At 39.4% G+C, this 13,386-nt stretch overlaps 1 protein-coding gene across 4 annotated transcripts in view; it reads left to right on the top strand.

Annotated features, from left to right (window-relative positions):
- Positions 1–13,386, top strand: part of AMPH (amphiphysin) — a 210,789-nt gene that overhangs the window by 121,132 nt on the left and 76,271 nt on the right. For all 4 annotated transcript variants that reach the window (XM_072791618.1, XM_072791620.1, XM_072791619.1 and 1 more), the window contains exons 3-5: positions 1,291–1,345; positions 9,680–9,774; positions 11,911–12,006. In XM_072791618.1, coding sequence (XP_072647719.1) covers positions 1,291–1,345; positions 9,680–9,774; positions 11,911–12,006 — 246 coding nt within the window. The remainder of the gene's footprint in view (positions 1–1,290; positions 1,346–9,679; positions 9,775–11,910; positions 12,007–13,386) is intronic.

Here is a 13,386-nt window from a genome sequence, read left to right as displayed (position 1 = left end):
ATGATGATAGTTGCTATTTTATTAATAATCGAGGTAGAGTAATTCTGTGTGCTAGCTCTCTGTAAGTTTGTTAAATGATTATACAGTTAAAATGCATATTTAAAAATATTTTCTTTTTCTTTTAAGATTTTATTTATTCATGAGAGACAAGAGAGATAGAAACACATACAGAGGGAGAAGCAGGCTCCCTGTGGGGAGCCCGATGCAGAACTTGATCCTAGGACCTGGGATCACGCCCTGAGCCAAAGGCACATTCAACCACTGAGCCACCCAGGTGTCCCTAAAAAATATTTTCAATTGTAGTGCCCTAGTACCTACCCTTTCTGAGCCTACTGGATTTAGTTGCTACTGCCAGTGAGGGCAGCTTTTTGCCTGAGAGCTTTCTCTGGCATTCTCTGGGAGCAGCCCTCAACCCAAACACTGATAGGAGTTGATAGATGGTTGCCCTACTTCCCCTTTTCCCCAGTTAGAATATCTAAAGGGTGTTTGACACTTTTTCCCAGAGCTCCCCAGTGGGACTGAGGCTGCGTTGTCCACTGTGCTAACTTGCTAGATTACACACCCTGCGTTGATGCTCATCTCTTTCCTGCATCATTTCTCCATTACTTGCAATCTAATCTTAGTTTCAGAGTTTCTAAATCTAATCCAAACCAAGACAAAGAATTATATGTCAAAATTTAGAATGTCGGAGTTTCTCTGTTTTAGTGACACCAACTATATATGTAGTTTAAAAATTTCTGGTGGCCACAGAAAGTGAAAAGTGAAAAGAGTGAAATCAATTTTAATAATACAGTTTATTTAACACAATATATCCCAAATACTAGCATTTTAACATGAAATCGCTATAAAGCCTATTAACTAGATTTTTTGGAACTAAGTCTCTGAAATCTGGTATTTTATACTTACAGTGCATCTCCATTTGGACAAGCCATATTGTAAGCACTCAGCCACATGTAGCTAGTAGCTACCATATTGAACAGTGGTGATCAGTTTCCTACTGTTGTAGTCCATGCATCAAAATTTAGGGACTTGCTGGCTCGTGAATATGGAGGAGGCTGTCTGGTGGGTCATAGTTTCCATTCTCAGCAAAATCTTACTTGCCTTTTAAGCTGGATAAAATCTCTAAATTTCTACACTGACAGGTGCCTTGTTTAGTCTGTGTGTACGTATTTATGTTCTTTCAAGAATGAGCCTCTGGTAATAATAACTCTGAGACTTATTGCCTCTCACATGTTTCCAGGCAAAATATAGACAAGATGCTTAGCATCCCTCTGTTTGTGTGTTTTTCAGGCAGAGGGTACCAGGCTTCAGCGTGAACTCCGGGGATATTTAGCAGCTATCAAAGGTAATGTGTGTGAGTCGTTTACTGCATGTTGTTACCAAGCTCAAATTGTGCTTGAAATTCATGAGTGGCAGGATTAAGTGTTAATTACAAAGTCATTTGGCTTTCTCGCAAGATGAGTGCTTCAGCACAGGTGTTCATTCCACCCACTCCCAAATTACCATTGAAATGATAATCAGAATATACAAGGAAAAAAATGTCTACTGTTATGCTGGAAACAAGGAATAAGTGCCTCCCACACCAGAAATTTCTAGGAAGCATTGTGAGATAGAGTGAGCTTGAGACTTTAAGAAAAGCTACAGCCAGTTCATAGCCTAAGGGAGAACGTGACCGAAGAGAACAATACTCACAGACTCACACTTAAGTCCTTCAGCTGGAAGGAGCAAGGATCCATGGCAGAGGCAGGTGGAGGGTTATCAGAAACCAAGGCCCTGGACCTCCTGTGACTTGTGGGGACCAGCTGTGCTTGCAGCCCTGTCACTGTACAGAGACAGAAAGGCCATGATGTTGGTTTCAGGCCTCAGCCATGCAAGGCAAAGAAATGAGGTGATGGAGGGAGGAGAGGGCGGCAGGGAGGTGCGTTCTGTTCCTGCCTGCTATACATTACACAGCTCTTTGCACTGTATCTGGGTGCACCCATGGATGTGAAGGCAGACTTCAAGATTAGTGGAGGAAGAGTGGGACATCTGCAAGGGATCTTGGGTAAACAGGGGAAATACTCAGGAAAAAGTAAGATTCTCAACCTCATTCTTTACTCCCTCCTTCTCAACAGATCTATTAAAGAGTTAAATATGTATACAAAGAGATGTCCTAAAGTACTAGAATAAAATGCAGTCGACTTAGTCTCTAGCCTTGGGCAACGAGGTCTTTACAAGGCCAACCCAAAAGGCAGATGCCATAAAGGGAAAGATTGAGAGGTTTGACCTCATAAATATATCAAACTTACGTATATGTTTAAAAATTATTTTGACAACACATTTAGTGAAAGCAAGCTAAGATATTAAGACCTCAGTTAAAGTACACTAGACGAATGTCAGTTGGTTAAAAGAAAAAAAAATAGGTAGAATGTATAAAGAGAAAATTAGAGAAGAACTGGTAGATGAATAATAAGTGTGAAAAATAGTTTCAAATTTCAAAAATAGCTTCACTTACTTTCATGGATGGACAATCAAAGAATATTAAATGAAATCAAAAGGGAGATGGGATACTGTCATTTTTCTTCCAAATGTTCAAAGACATTAAAATTGAAAAGACCGTAATACATAGCATTGAAAAAGCTGTGGGGAGCAGACCCCTTTTATACAGTGTTGGTAAGACAGCTTTCCTAAAGAGCATTTTGGCAAAAGCCTCTAAATGTGTGTTTTTGAGAGAGAGGAGCATGCCATTTGACACAGCACTTCTAGTTCCAAGAACTTATTTTAGCTGTTTCATTGTGGATGTGTGAAATTATTTACAAAGATACTGATAGATAATGAAATAATCTTAATAATAAAAAAATTCAGTCATAATAATAAAACATTAGTGGAATTGATTTTTAAACTAAAATATATTTAAGTTTTTATAGGTCAGGCATAAAGTTTTAATTCTCATGACAACTCTGAGGCAGATACTCATATCATCTTCATGTTACAGATAAAAAAGTGAGGCCCAGAGAGGTTAAGGAGCTTGTTCAAGGTCATGAACTAGTAAACAGCAGGACCAAGATACATACTCTGATCCCCTAAGGCTTTGCTTTTTTTTTTTAATTGAAATATAATTAACATATAACGTTACATTAGTTTCAGGTGTACAATACAATATTCAACAATTGTATGCATTACTCGGTGCTCATCATGATACGTGAACTCTTAATTCCCTTTACCTGTTTCCCCCAACTCCCCACCAACCTCCCCTCTAGCAACTACCAGTTTGTTTTCAGTACTTAAGAGTCTTTTTATTTTGCCTCTTTTTTACCCTTTGTTCATTTGTTTTGTTTCTTAAATTCCACATATAAGTGAAATCGTGCAGTATTTGTCTTTTTTTGTCTGACTTATTTCATTTAATACCCTCTAGGTCCATTCATGTTATGTGGCCTTGCTTTTTTTTATCCATTGTCTTATCTAGCCTTTGAACGATATTGGCTATTGGTAAAGCATTGGTTTCACAAATTAGAGTTCATCTGTACAGGGAGTAATGATAATTTACTATTGGTACTTTGGAATGAGCACACCCTATGTGCTAGGCTGTGCATAGGCATATTACCTCTTTGTAACCACCCCACACAGCTATATGATAAATGGCAGTCTTAGTTTACATTGGTAAAGAAGTAAGGCTCAGAGAACTTCCACAAATTCATAGAGCTCTTACTTAATTCTTCTAAAAAAAATTAATCCTAAGTATTTATAACAGTTTACTCAGAAAATAGAAGGCACTCTAGGTATTTCTTTTACTATTGGTTTAGTATTTGAACACAACATGTCATATATTATTTCCAGTACAGGATTTTTTTTTAAGATGTATTTGTTTATTTGAGAGAGAGAGAGAGAGACAACATGTATACAAGTTGAGGGAGGGGCAGAGGAAGACAGCACGGAGCCTGACATGTGGTTTGATCACAGGACCCCGAGATCATGACCTGAGCCAAAATCTAGAGCTGGACACCTAATCAACTAAGCCACCCAGGCACCCCCACAGGATTTTCTTTATGTTGGCTGATTTTTTTTTCAATGTAGCCTGCTTTTTAATACTGTGGATAAATTTGTTAAATGAATGAATACATTGTTTTTTTTTTTTTTTTTTTTGTCTTTTTGTCTATATATTTTGGAAGTATTGTGGTTAATTTTACATCCTTAGTAGGAAGATTGGTGTTTTAAACATTTAAGACCGGAATAATTTTTTTCCTTAATGTGGTCTAGGAGAATTTACTGAGTGAAGAGTTAGCTCCAGAGAGGCACTGGTATAGCATGAAATTAGCCTTTTGATGATGCAGACTGTACTCCTGCTTCCACTGCTAATGGTCACATCCCTCAACATGTTTTCTTAACAAATGATACTCCATAAAAAAGACCTATGTTTAAATTACTTTGGTCAAGGCTAGTTGGAATAAATTTTCAAACAGGTTATTACAGAGCATAATTACTATAGGGCCCTTAAAATGTTAATGTAATCTCCAGAAGCCCTATGGCATGGGCAGCATTTACCAGGTATGTGACTATGGAATGCTTTTCTCTTCTCAAAGTCTTGCCAACCGTTTGTGTTCCTTGGGGCACAATTTGAGTTTTGGGGAAAAAAATGAAAGACAAGGGGTAGGCATTAAATAAATCATAATTTGGATTTTCAAAGGGCTTTTATGGTCAGTTTTTCTGGCTTTCACAAAAAAAGAACACTGGCTAACTAATTGTACTGTAAAGCAGGCAGCATTACAGAGGAAGGAGATCTGGCCCTGGAGAGTGATGACTCCTGGGTCCGGTCCCAGGGTCAGTGGTGAGAATATCGTCTTCATCCATAAAGTGCCCCAGTTGCTCTCAGAAGCCCTCCAAATCTCTACCACCAACACCCTGGGAAATAGGGTTGCCTTTCATATTATTATCACTGATCTCTGGGTGCCATTCACCTCTGTAGGTCCTTATTATTTCTGCTGATACTTGGGCTTTGTAAAGTATGTTCTCATTTATTTTAGCAGGAAATGTTGCATTGAGCCCCATTTACGGGCTCAATGCTGTTTTGGGAGTGAGAGGCAAAGTTGAACAAGACACAGTGCCTACTCTCATGGAGCTGGCAGCAGAGATAGGGAGAAAGCTAAATAAATAAAAAGGCCCAATATATATAGTAATACATACTTTAACAGAATTGTGTATAATGTGGGTCACAACAGAGGACGAAACCACCCCCCTCCACCTGAGGGCCTGGAGACCAGGTTGGGTCTTCCAAGGACTTATGCTTAAATGGACCCAGGAAGGGAGTATAAGTATTTATCAGGTGATCAGATATGCCCCAGACTAAGGTTGGTGCTGGAAGGACTTTCCAGGTAGAAGAAACTACATTTACAAAGGTCCCGGAGGCAGGAAGAAGCTTAGGCTCTTTAGGGAACAAGTAGATAATGAGGGTGAGATAGGTTTGCTTATGGATCGTATCATATTGAGGTTTTACTCTGTTAGTGTGGAAGGGAGTCATTACATTATTGTAGGCCAGAGAATGAGTCACGTGATCAGATTAACATTTTAGAAAAATAGTTGTTGTGGTTTTGAGGGATTCAGGCCAGAGGAGATGAAGCAGCAAGACTTCTTATAAGTCTGGTCCAATGTTTAATAAGGATAGTGAAAAAAGCTAACATTTATTGAGCACTTCTGTGCTAGGCACTGATATAAGCTTTTATGATCTTATTTCATATAATTTTAACTATGGCCATGGCATGTACTGTCATTTAAAAATAATGTAACTGAGGCCTAGGATGGTGAGGTAAATGTTGAGGTACCAGTAGTATATCCAGGTGTTTTTTTTTTTTTTTTAAATTTTGAAATTTTTAATGCACAAAAAGAACATCTCAGAAACAGAACAGATACTGACTTATTAATGATGAAGCACTAGATAAAGAAGCCCCCTCCCCACTTAGTAAATAGGAATATAGTGTAAATAGATGGCAGGGAGGTGAAAACTTTAGGATTCAATGCAAATCCTAAAATTGTATGCAACATTCATATATGGCTTTTTATCTCATAGCAATAGTATTCTCATAATGATGTATATGACATTCATACTTACTGGTAAGATGCTTTTGACTCAGAAGTTAAACAAAAATGGTGGAGAGGTAGTTTTGCCAATTCAAGTTGAGAAAAAAGGCTTTACCTTGCTTTTTTTCCCTTAAACATCTGTAACCATTTCACTTTGTTCTTATTTTCTTTTGAATTAGCCAAGACGACAATGATGCTTTTAGAAGCCCATTTCAAAATCCTCTAGGAATGGATTCCCCCAACTACACAATGATGTTTTTGAAACAACTCCTCTGAAAGTCCCTTGGAAGGCTCCACAGTGTTCTTTTGTCTTGGAAAGGTTACCGATTTTGGCTCCAAGAAGACCTGTTAAGACTGACCAGCAGTTATAGGGATCCATTTCTATTTCCCTGTAGGGATTTGGAATCAGGAGTCACTGGTATGTGTGGCAGTGGAGGCCAGACATAGGGAAAATGAACATGCAAGGACTTTCTCTGCATGAAGCATGGCCCAGATGGTGGGATCAATACTTGTTTGTTGTATGTGACTTGTTATGTGTGAGCATGACTGACCCAGTGGTAGAGTTGACTGTCCTTGAGCCGTCTCACACTCTGCCTCTCCTCCCCCACCACTCATGCTCCCGTGTTTGCTCTCCTTGAATCTCTAGGACAACTTCCTATCCTTTCCTCTGAGCTAACTGCTGGCTTCTTAAACAGCTCTCTTCTAAATAATGGGCGAAGCTGCCAGATACTTACAATATTTTAGATACTCTTGTAATGGTTTATAGCTGCTGCTGGTTATTGTCATAATGTATTTTAGCTGATGTTATTTTTAACTAAAACATACACCCTCAGGCTGTACAAAGAGGACTCTTGTAGCAGGGTAATCTCTGCAACAAATTTTAGAGGGTGAAAATAGAAGCTCACAAATTTGGTTGCAAAGGGAAAGAGGATGTTGCAGTAAATGCCTTGGAGAAGGTCCAAAATTTTAAAGCAGGGGAAGTGGTTTCTATCCAGTAGTAAATAATAATTTCTGTGGGTGATATTAGGCACCTGTCTTGCAGTTTTGGAAATCACTAATCTTTTAAGAAAATACTGGATATATAGATATTATTAAATGCCAGAGGTAGCATTTAACATCTACTCTGGTTTGATGTTGTGAAGCTACTTTGGAGGGAATTTGGGTTTTAGCTTTTTTTTTTTTTCCTTTATGCTCTGTCAGCAGAGTAGGTTCAGAATCTCTAAAATCTTTGCAATTTTTATGTCCCTTCAGAGCAAAGCTTGTGTCTTGTTTACCTATGTATCCATCCAAGTACTTCCTATGGAGTGTTCTAGAAAGAATTTCCAAGTCAAAATGGAGTCTTTCCAAATTTTCCATCACTACTTATCCACACAGCAGCAATTAGTAGTTATTTTTGGCTGCTAGGAGACGTATTTACTGCAACATTGTGCTTTCAGCCTCCATGAATAAGGCCTTATATAATTTTATTTTAAGCTTACATTCACAGTTTTATTTTTCACCACAAAGGTTATTTGTCCTACAACACCATCATTTCTTCTTCTTCCTCTTAAGACCTTCAGAACTTACCTACCCAGCTGTTTATAATTTCCACCAGACTCAAGACAGATTTAAGGGAAAACTTCAGAAACCTTTTGGTCTCTGAATGATGGGGGGATGGTGTCAACTAGTGGCTAATTTTTGAGGGGTACATTTCTTAGTAGAAGCTTGCTTGTTTTTTGGGGAAGGGTGAATATGGACCCTGGAAATCATGTTACTCTGCCTCAGCAGTGACCACCCGAATAGGAGGGGACACTGCCTTTCTCTGTGTCTCTCATGAATAAATAAATAAAATATTAAAAAATATATTAAAAAGGGGACATTCTCACTGCCTTGCATTCAAAGTGCTGGGGGACCCTTGGAGGTTTTTGTGTTATTTTTTGGCTGTCTCTACACTTACATGCCCTCATACCATCACTGCTGGGGCTTCATTTTTGGTCGTTTCAGCCAGTGTGGGCAGTACAGCGCGTTGTAAAGGACATCCTTTTGCGTGCTCAGTGACGTGCTTTGTGGAGAGAGGGTTGCAGGCTTTCCTACTTCCTGTGGCCTGAAAACCTTCAAACTTCTCAAGTGCAAAGACCAAATCTATATCTTAATGTTATTGGAGGAAAGAGTAGGGGTGTTCCATGCCTAGAGAGAAACCATTCTATGAAATACCATGCTGACTTTTGTGCATACTCTTCAAGGATATACCTCCATCACCGTAGACATCTTTTATTCTGTCCTTTTCCCATAGTTGAACTCTAAAACGACTCCCTTAAATCCCACAAGCTTCAGGTTGAGTCTAGATGGTTGCGGCGTTCAGTTTCATGAAAACTTTCCATCATGGAGTCATGGGCATTAAGTTTATGAGATGCTTTTCGTTTCTAAGGAAACTTTCATATCTTCTAATGGCCAAAGCCAAGGCACCAGTTGGGCCAGGTCTCTGCTTCCAGCCATTAACGAGGCTTTGGTGCCAGAGGAGGCGCTTCTGCAAGTCACCAGCCAAAGCAGGCACTGTGGACTGTTCTCAGCCCTGTGCTGCTCCACCCAGTGCACACTGTACCCTCTTGTGTTTTGAAGGAAAGGCAGGCAGAGCGAAGACTGAAAAAGACGTGATACTTTCTATCGCTGCATTGCACAAAAACACTTTATACCTTTCCTATGATTCTACAACCGTACTTTTCGCAACACCCACCACATGCAGGTCTAATGAAAATTCTGACCCATAGATTTAAGAACTCCAAGATTTCTGAGAGTTCTGATTCAAAACTCTATATGTAGCTTTTAATAACTGTAACAAGAACTTTTTTTGTTTTGAAAATGGCTAAGCCTGTTAAACCACTTCCAGCTGTTACGCCCTAGGATCCCGTTAATTTTGCTTCAATCTGTTTCTGTCAAAGGCTTTATTTCTCATATTTAAAGTCATTTAGGATTAGTTTTATTTTTAGAGCTCCGTAGTTTGATGGATGAGTTATCCTAGGTGTCCAGTCTATTTATGGACCTGTGCTGCTTCATAAGTAACAATATACATAATAGAGCACGTTGCTTTTGTTGTTTTCAGGACACCTTGTTGATTTTTTTCTTTTTTCTTTTTTAATTTATTTTTATTGGTGTTCAATTTACTAACATACAGAATAACCCCCAGTGCCCGTCACCCATTCACCCCCACCCCCCACCCTCCTCCCCTTCCACCACCCCTAGTTCGTTTCCCAGAGTTCGCAGTCTTTACGTTCTGTCTCCCTTTCTGATATTTCCCACACATTTCTTCTCCCTTCCCTTATATTCCCTTTCACTATTATTTATATTCCCCAAATGAATGAGAACATATAATGTTTGTCCTTCTCCGATTAACTTACTTCACTCAGCATAATACCAGATGCATCTTTTTTTCATCTTTTTTTCAAGATGTGCCATTATCATGTAAATAATAGAAACGTGATCAGATACGTTAGAGAGTCACGGGAAGTTGTGACTACAGTTGCAAGTGACAGTTGTGCCTTCACGATTTTTCCTTAAAGAATTAGTGTTTCTGCTGGAGAAAAGTAGTGGACAGTGGAAGAGGTGCCTCACCCATGTCTGTCCAACAAGAATTGTTTTTCTCCAACACTAGGGATGCAAGAAGCCTCAATGAAGCTCACCGAGTCGCTGCATGAAGTCTATGAGCCTGATTGGTATGGGCGGGAGGATGTGAAGATGGTTGGCGAGGTAAGAGCAAGGACCTCAGACTGCGGGAGGCCTGGAGGACTTCAGCAGGCTGCCACCACGTTGCACTTAATCACAAAGGGGGCACCATGTACTCAGAAGACACCGGACAGTTTTACCCTCCAGATCCTCCCAAACTCACTGTGATTAGTGAACCATTATAAAACTACGGGGGTAGAGAGCTATGTGTTACGGAATATTTTTCTCCAAAATAAGAATAGTGGGGTTTTTTTTTTTGTTTCTTACTATACATCTTAGCTCATTTCAGCAGCAGAATCAGGCTCATGGCATGATTCTGTGTACTGATTTCACCCCTGCACACTTCCTTCCCCTATCTTTTCTTGAAAGCAGATTCAGGAGGCACAAAAAGCATATATTTCACTTAAATGCTGCTGGTGCATTTGATGGCCTGCAGAAGCTTAGGACAGATGCGGTCAGCCTGCTAATAGGAATATAACTTCCAGAAGCCTTTGTCCCTAGACATGTATTAACACCTGAAATCCAATTTGTAGCTGAGGGCCATCTGGCTGGTGGGAAGTGAGAAAGTGAGTATGTTTTGCTTTGCAGAAGTCCCAGTGGGGTGGAGACCAGGGGTGGCTCTGTCTGTATGGTGTTGGGTGCGTTCTTCAACTTCTCAGGCTTTGGCTTCTTTATCAGCAAAGTGAGAATAAGAATTCTTCCTACTAATAACACATTTAATGGCTGTATATTCCTCTCATCACCAGTACATGTGATTATTACTGGTGTCAGCAAGTTGCCTATCGGGGCTTCTCTCATGTCCAAGTTCTTTATTAAAGAGCAGTGTTTGTCATGCCCACTTCACATGAGCTCACTGATGAACACGGAGGCACAGAAGACCTCTGGGATGCAGCTGCCTGAGCTCAGGAGAAGGTTTGATACGTGATGCACCGATGGGTTAACAGTGCAGCCCTCGGCTGGTGCATGACAATTCTGACATCCCCACATTGATCTTCGTAATCTTGTTAAGACAGAGATGAAAAGATTTATTTGTGCAAAAAGTTCTTGGCCTTGTTACCTCTTTATAAAACTTTCAAAATAGAAATCTGGTAAAAACCAGCCTCCAAACACCACTTTCCAATGTAGTTATTAAATAATTATCTCTTCTCACATATATTTCTTCAATATAATGATACTGTTTCAACATCATGTTGTTAAATGCTTTGCTCGTGTGATAAATTTCCAATGAATGGTGTATAATTAAAAATTCATCATGAAAAGAATTTTTTTTAATTTTTATTTATGATAGTCACACAGAGAGAGAGAGAGAGAGAGAAAGAGAGAGAGAGGCAGAGACACAGGCAGAGGGAGAAGCAGGCTCCATGCACCGGGAGACTGACATGGGCCTTGATCCAGGGTCTCCAGGATCGCGCCCTGGGCCAAAGGCAGGTGCCAAACTGCTGCGCCACCCAGGGATCCCCATGAAAAGAATTTTTAAGGGAATAATAGAAACTTGCAGTAATAGCTTTCCAGAACATCACATTAAATTCTGTGAGTGGCAGATGCCACTTTGACGTTTATTCCTTAAGAAAATGGCTACCATCCCACCTTGGTCCTCATAGGTCCTGCCAAGATTTTTGGAATCTTTAGTTGCAGATCCAAATAATGGGCTCTTGTGGTAGTGAAGGATCTGAATGCTACATGTTCAGAGCATCTATTCACATCAGAAGACGAGCGTTTTCTTATGGAGGATTTAAGGTTATTTTGGCATGAATTTCTTGAATTGGGATCTGTAATAATGAGGATTAGTATTGAAAGTGTGAAAAAAGACACAAAAGCAAGTAAGCCCCCAAAAGTAGTTTTCAAAAGTGGTTTTCTCTCTTCCCCCCCCCTCTCTCTTTCTCTTGTAAAAGACTTTGGAGTGAGCAGCTCAGGTATGGTGACATCAGGGGTCCATCTTTGCCATGTAGCCTGTATCCTCAGTAACCTATGCTGTCAATTAGAACAGGTAGTCTAATTGCCTTAAAATTTTATTGTATTATTCAATAATCCGTATTTTTTCTAGCATCTATTATCCAGGGAAGTACTATTTATCTAATTTTAACCATTTCTGATTTTTTTAGAAGTTTGGCAAAAAGTATCCAATTAAAATCGTTCAGCAGCTTTCTCTTTTTCTCTCAGAAATGTGATGTTCTATGGGAAGACTTCCATCAAAAACTAGTGGATGGGTCCTTGCTGACACTGGATACCTATCTGGGCCAGTTTCCCGACATAAAGGTATTTTACTTTGTGTCTATAAAGGGAAGAATGGAATGATTCTATGTATTTATTGGAACGTGGGCAAAAGATAAGCGGAATTCAGAGTCTGCAAGCTGACATCAAAAACGGTAACTTTTCATTTATTTAAGCATAGAACTTTTATTCTGTTCCTATCAGTTTGAAATGAAATATAGCTACAGAAATCACATTTTCCCCTTTAGCGAACTGCTTCAGCTTTTATTTCTCTACAGACGTCTTTTTCATACTCTAGATATAAAATTGCAAACCAGATACCAAAAATTCCAATATTTATGTTCCAACCTTCTGATTGTAGAGCATTTGAGGAGAATTTCCATTAGAATAAACTGCAGTCACAAGGAAAGGAGAAACTTCGCTGCAAACATGAGAGCAAGATCTGATTGTTCCTTGTTTACTGTTCAGAGCACACCTGCATATTTTTTCTCTCCTTAAGATCTTCTGGTTCAAATTGAACTGTTAAGATATAAGCATTTCAAATACATTAGCAACTGGGTCTAAAAATATCTTGTCTAAAACATTTGTCTTAACACTTAGATTCATTGAAGGAAACTATATAAGTGGAGGATTGAACATCGTAGATTTCGAATTGACTCAGGAGGTAGAGATGGTTTTTAATCCATCAGGTCTGTACCTAACAGATGGTAGCATGAATAGATCTGCCCCCCAGTTTTTCCTGCTCAAGGAAGAGTACCAGATAAGAAGAGCTGCCCTTCCTGTAGGGTGAAGAAGGCCATGAAACCAACATCCCTCCATCTACACTGCCTGAATTAGGTGACTTCTGATGCAAAGCTCCACTTTTAACCTGGCCTGCTTTGTAGCCATTGCCAAACACCAGGACACTAGCTGCCATGATGTGCACTGGCCTTGGCCATGGGACATCGTGAAACTTCTCAGCATTCATATCAACAATGTTGATTTCCTTTGTCCCATACATAATACCTCACAACTAGTTGGCCAACATCCAAAATATATTTCGGAACACAGGGGCACCAGATACAAATCTCAGTGGATCAGACTAGGTCTTGGTAGCAAAATGTCACAGAGAACAAATCTGAATGACGGATTCCCCTTGATATAACACTTTAGTAAGCCATTGCATGATGGTGTCCTAATTTAAAAGTGTAAGTTGGCTTTTTAAAAGTTTCTGAGAAATTCAAAAATTAAATTGAAAAAATTTTAGAATTCTGTGAGACTGCACACCCTAGCCTCTAGGGAATGCATCTTGGGATATTTTCAGATTATTTGGTAGACAACCACATTTTGTCTTAGACTTTGCAACATTTATGGAGCAGTCTTAGGATCATTATCCTGCTTCAGAATATCGTTTATTCAGTGGTAATTTAATCTCCATAAAAATCC

Source organism: Canis lupus, chromosome 21 (assembly GCF_048164855.1).
Source record: "Canis lupus baileyi chromosome 21, mCanLup2.hap1, whole genome shotgun sequence".
In the NCBI taxonomy this organism is placed as follows: Eukaryota; Metazoa; Chordata; class Mammalia; order Carnivora; family Canidae; genus Canis; species Canis lupus.
This window is presented reverse-complemented; position numbering and strand designations above follow the sequence as displayed.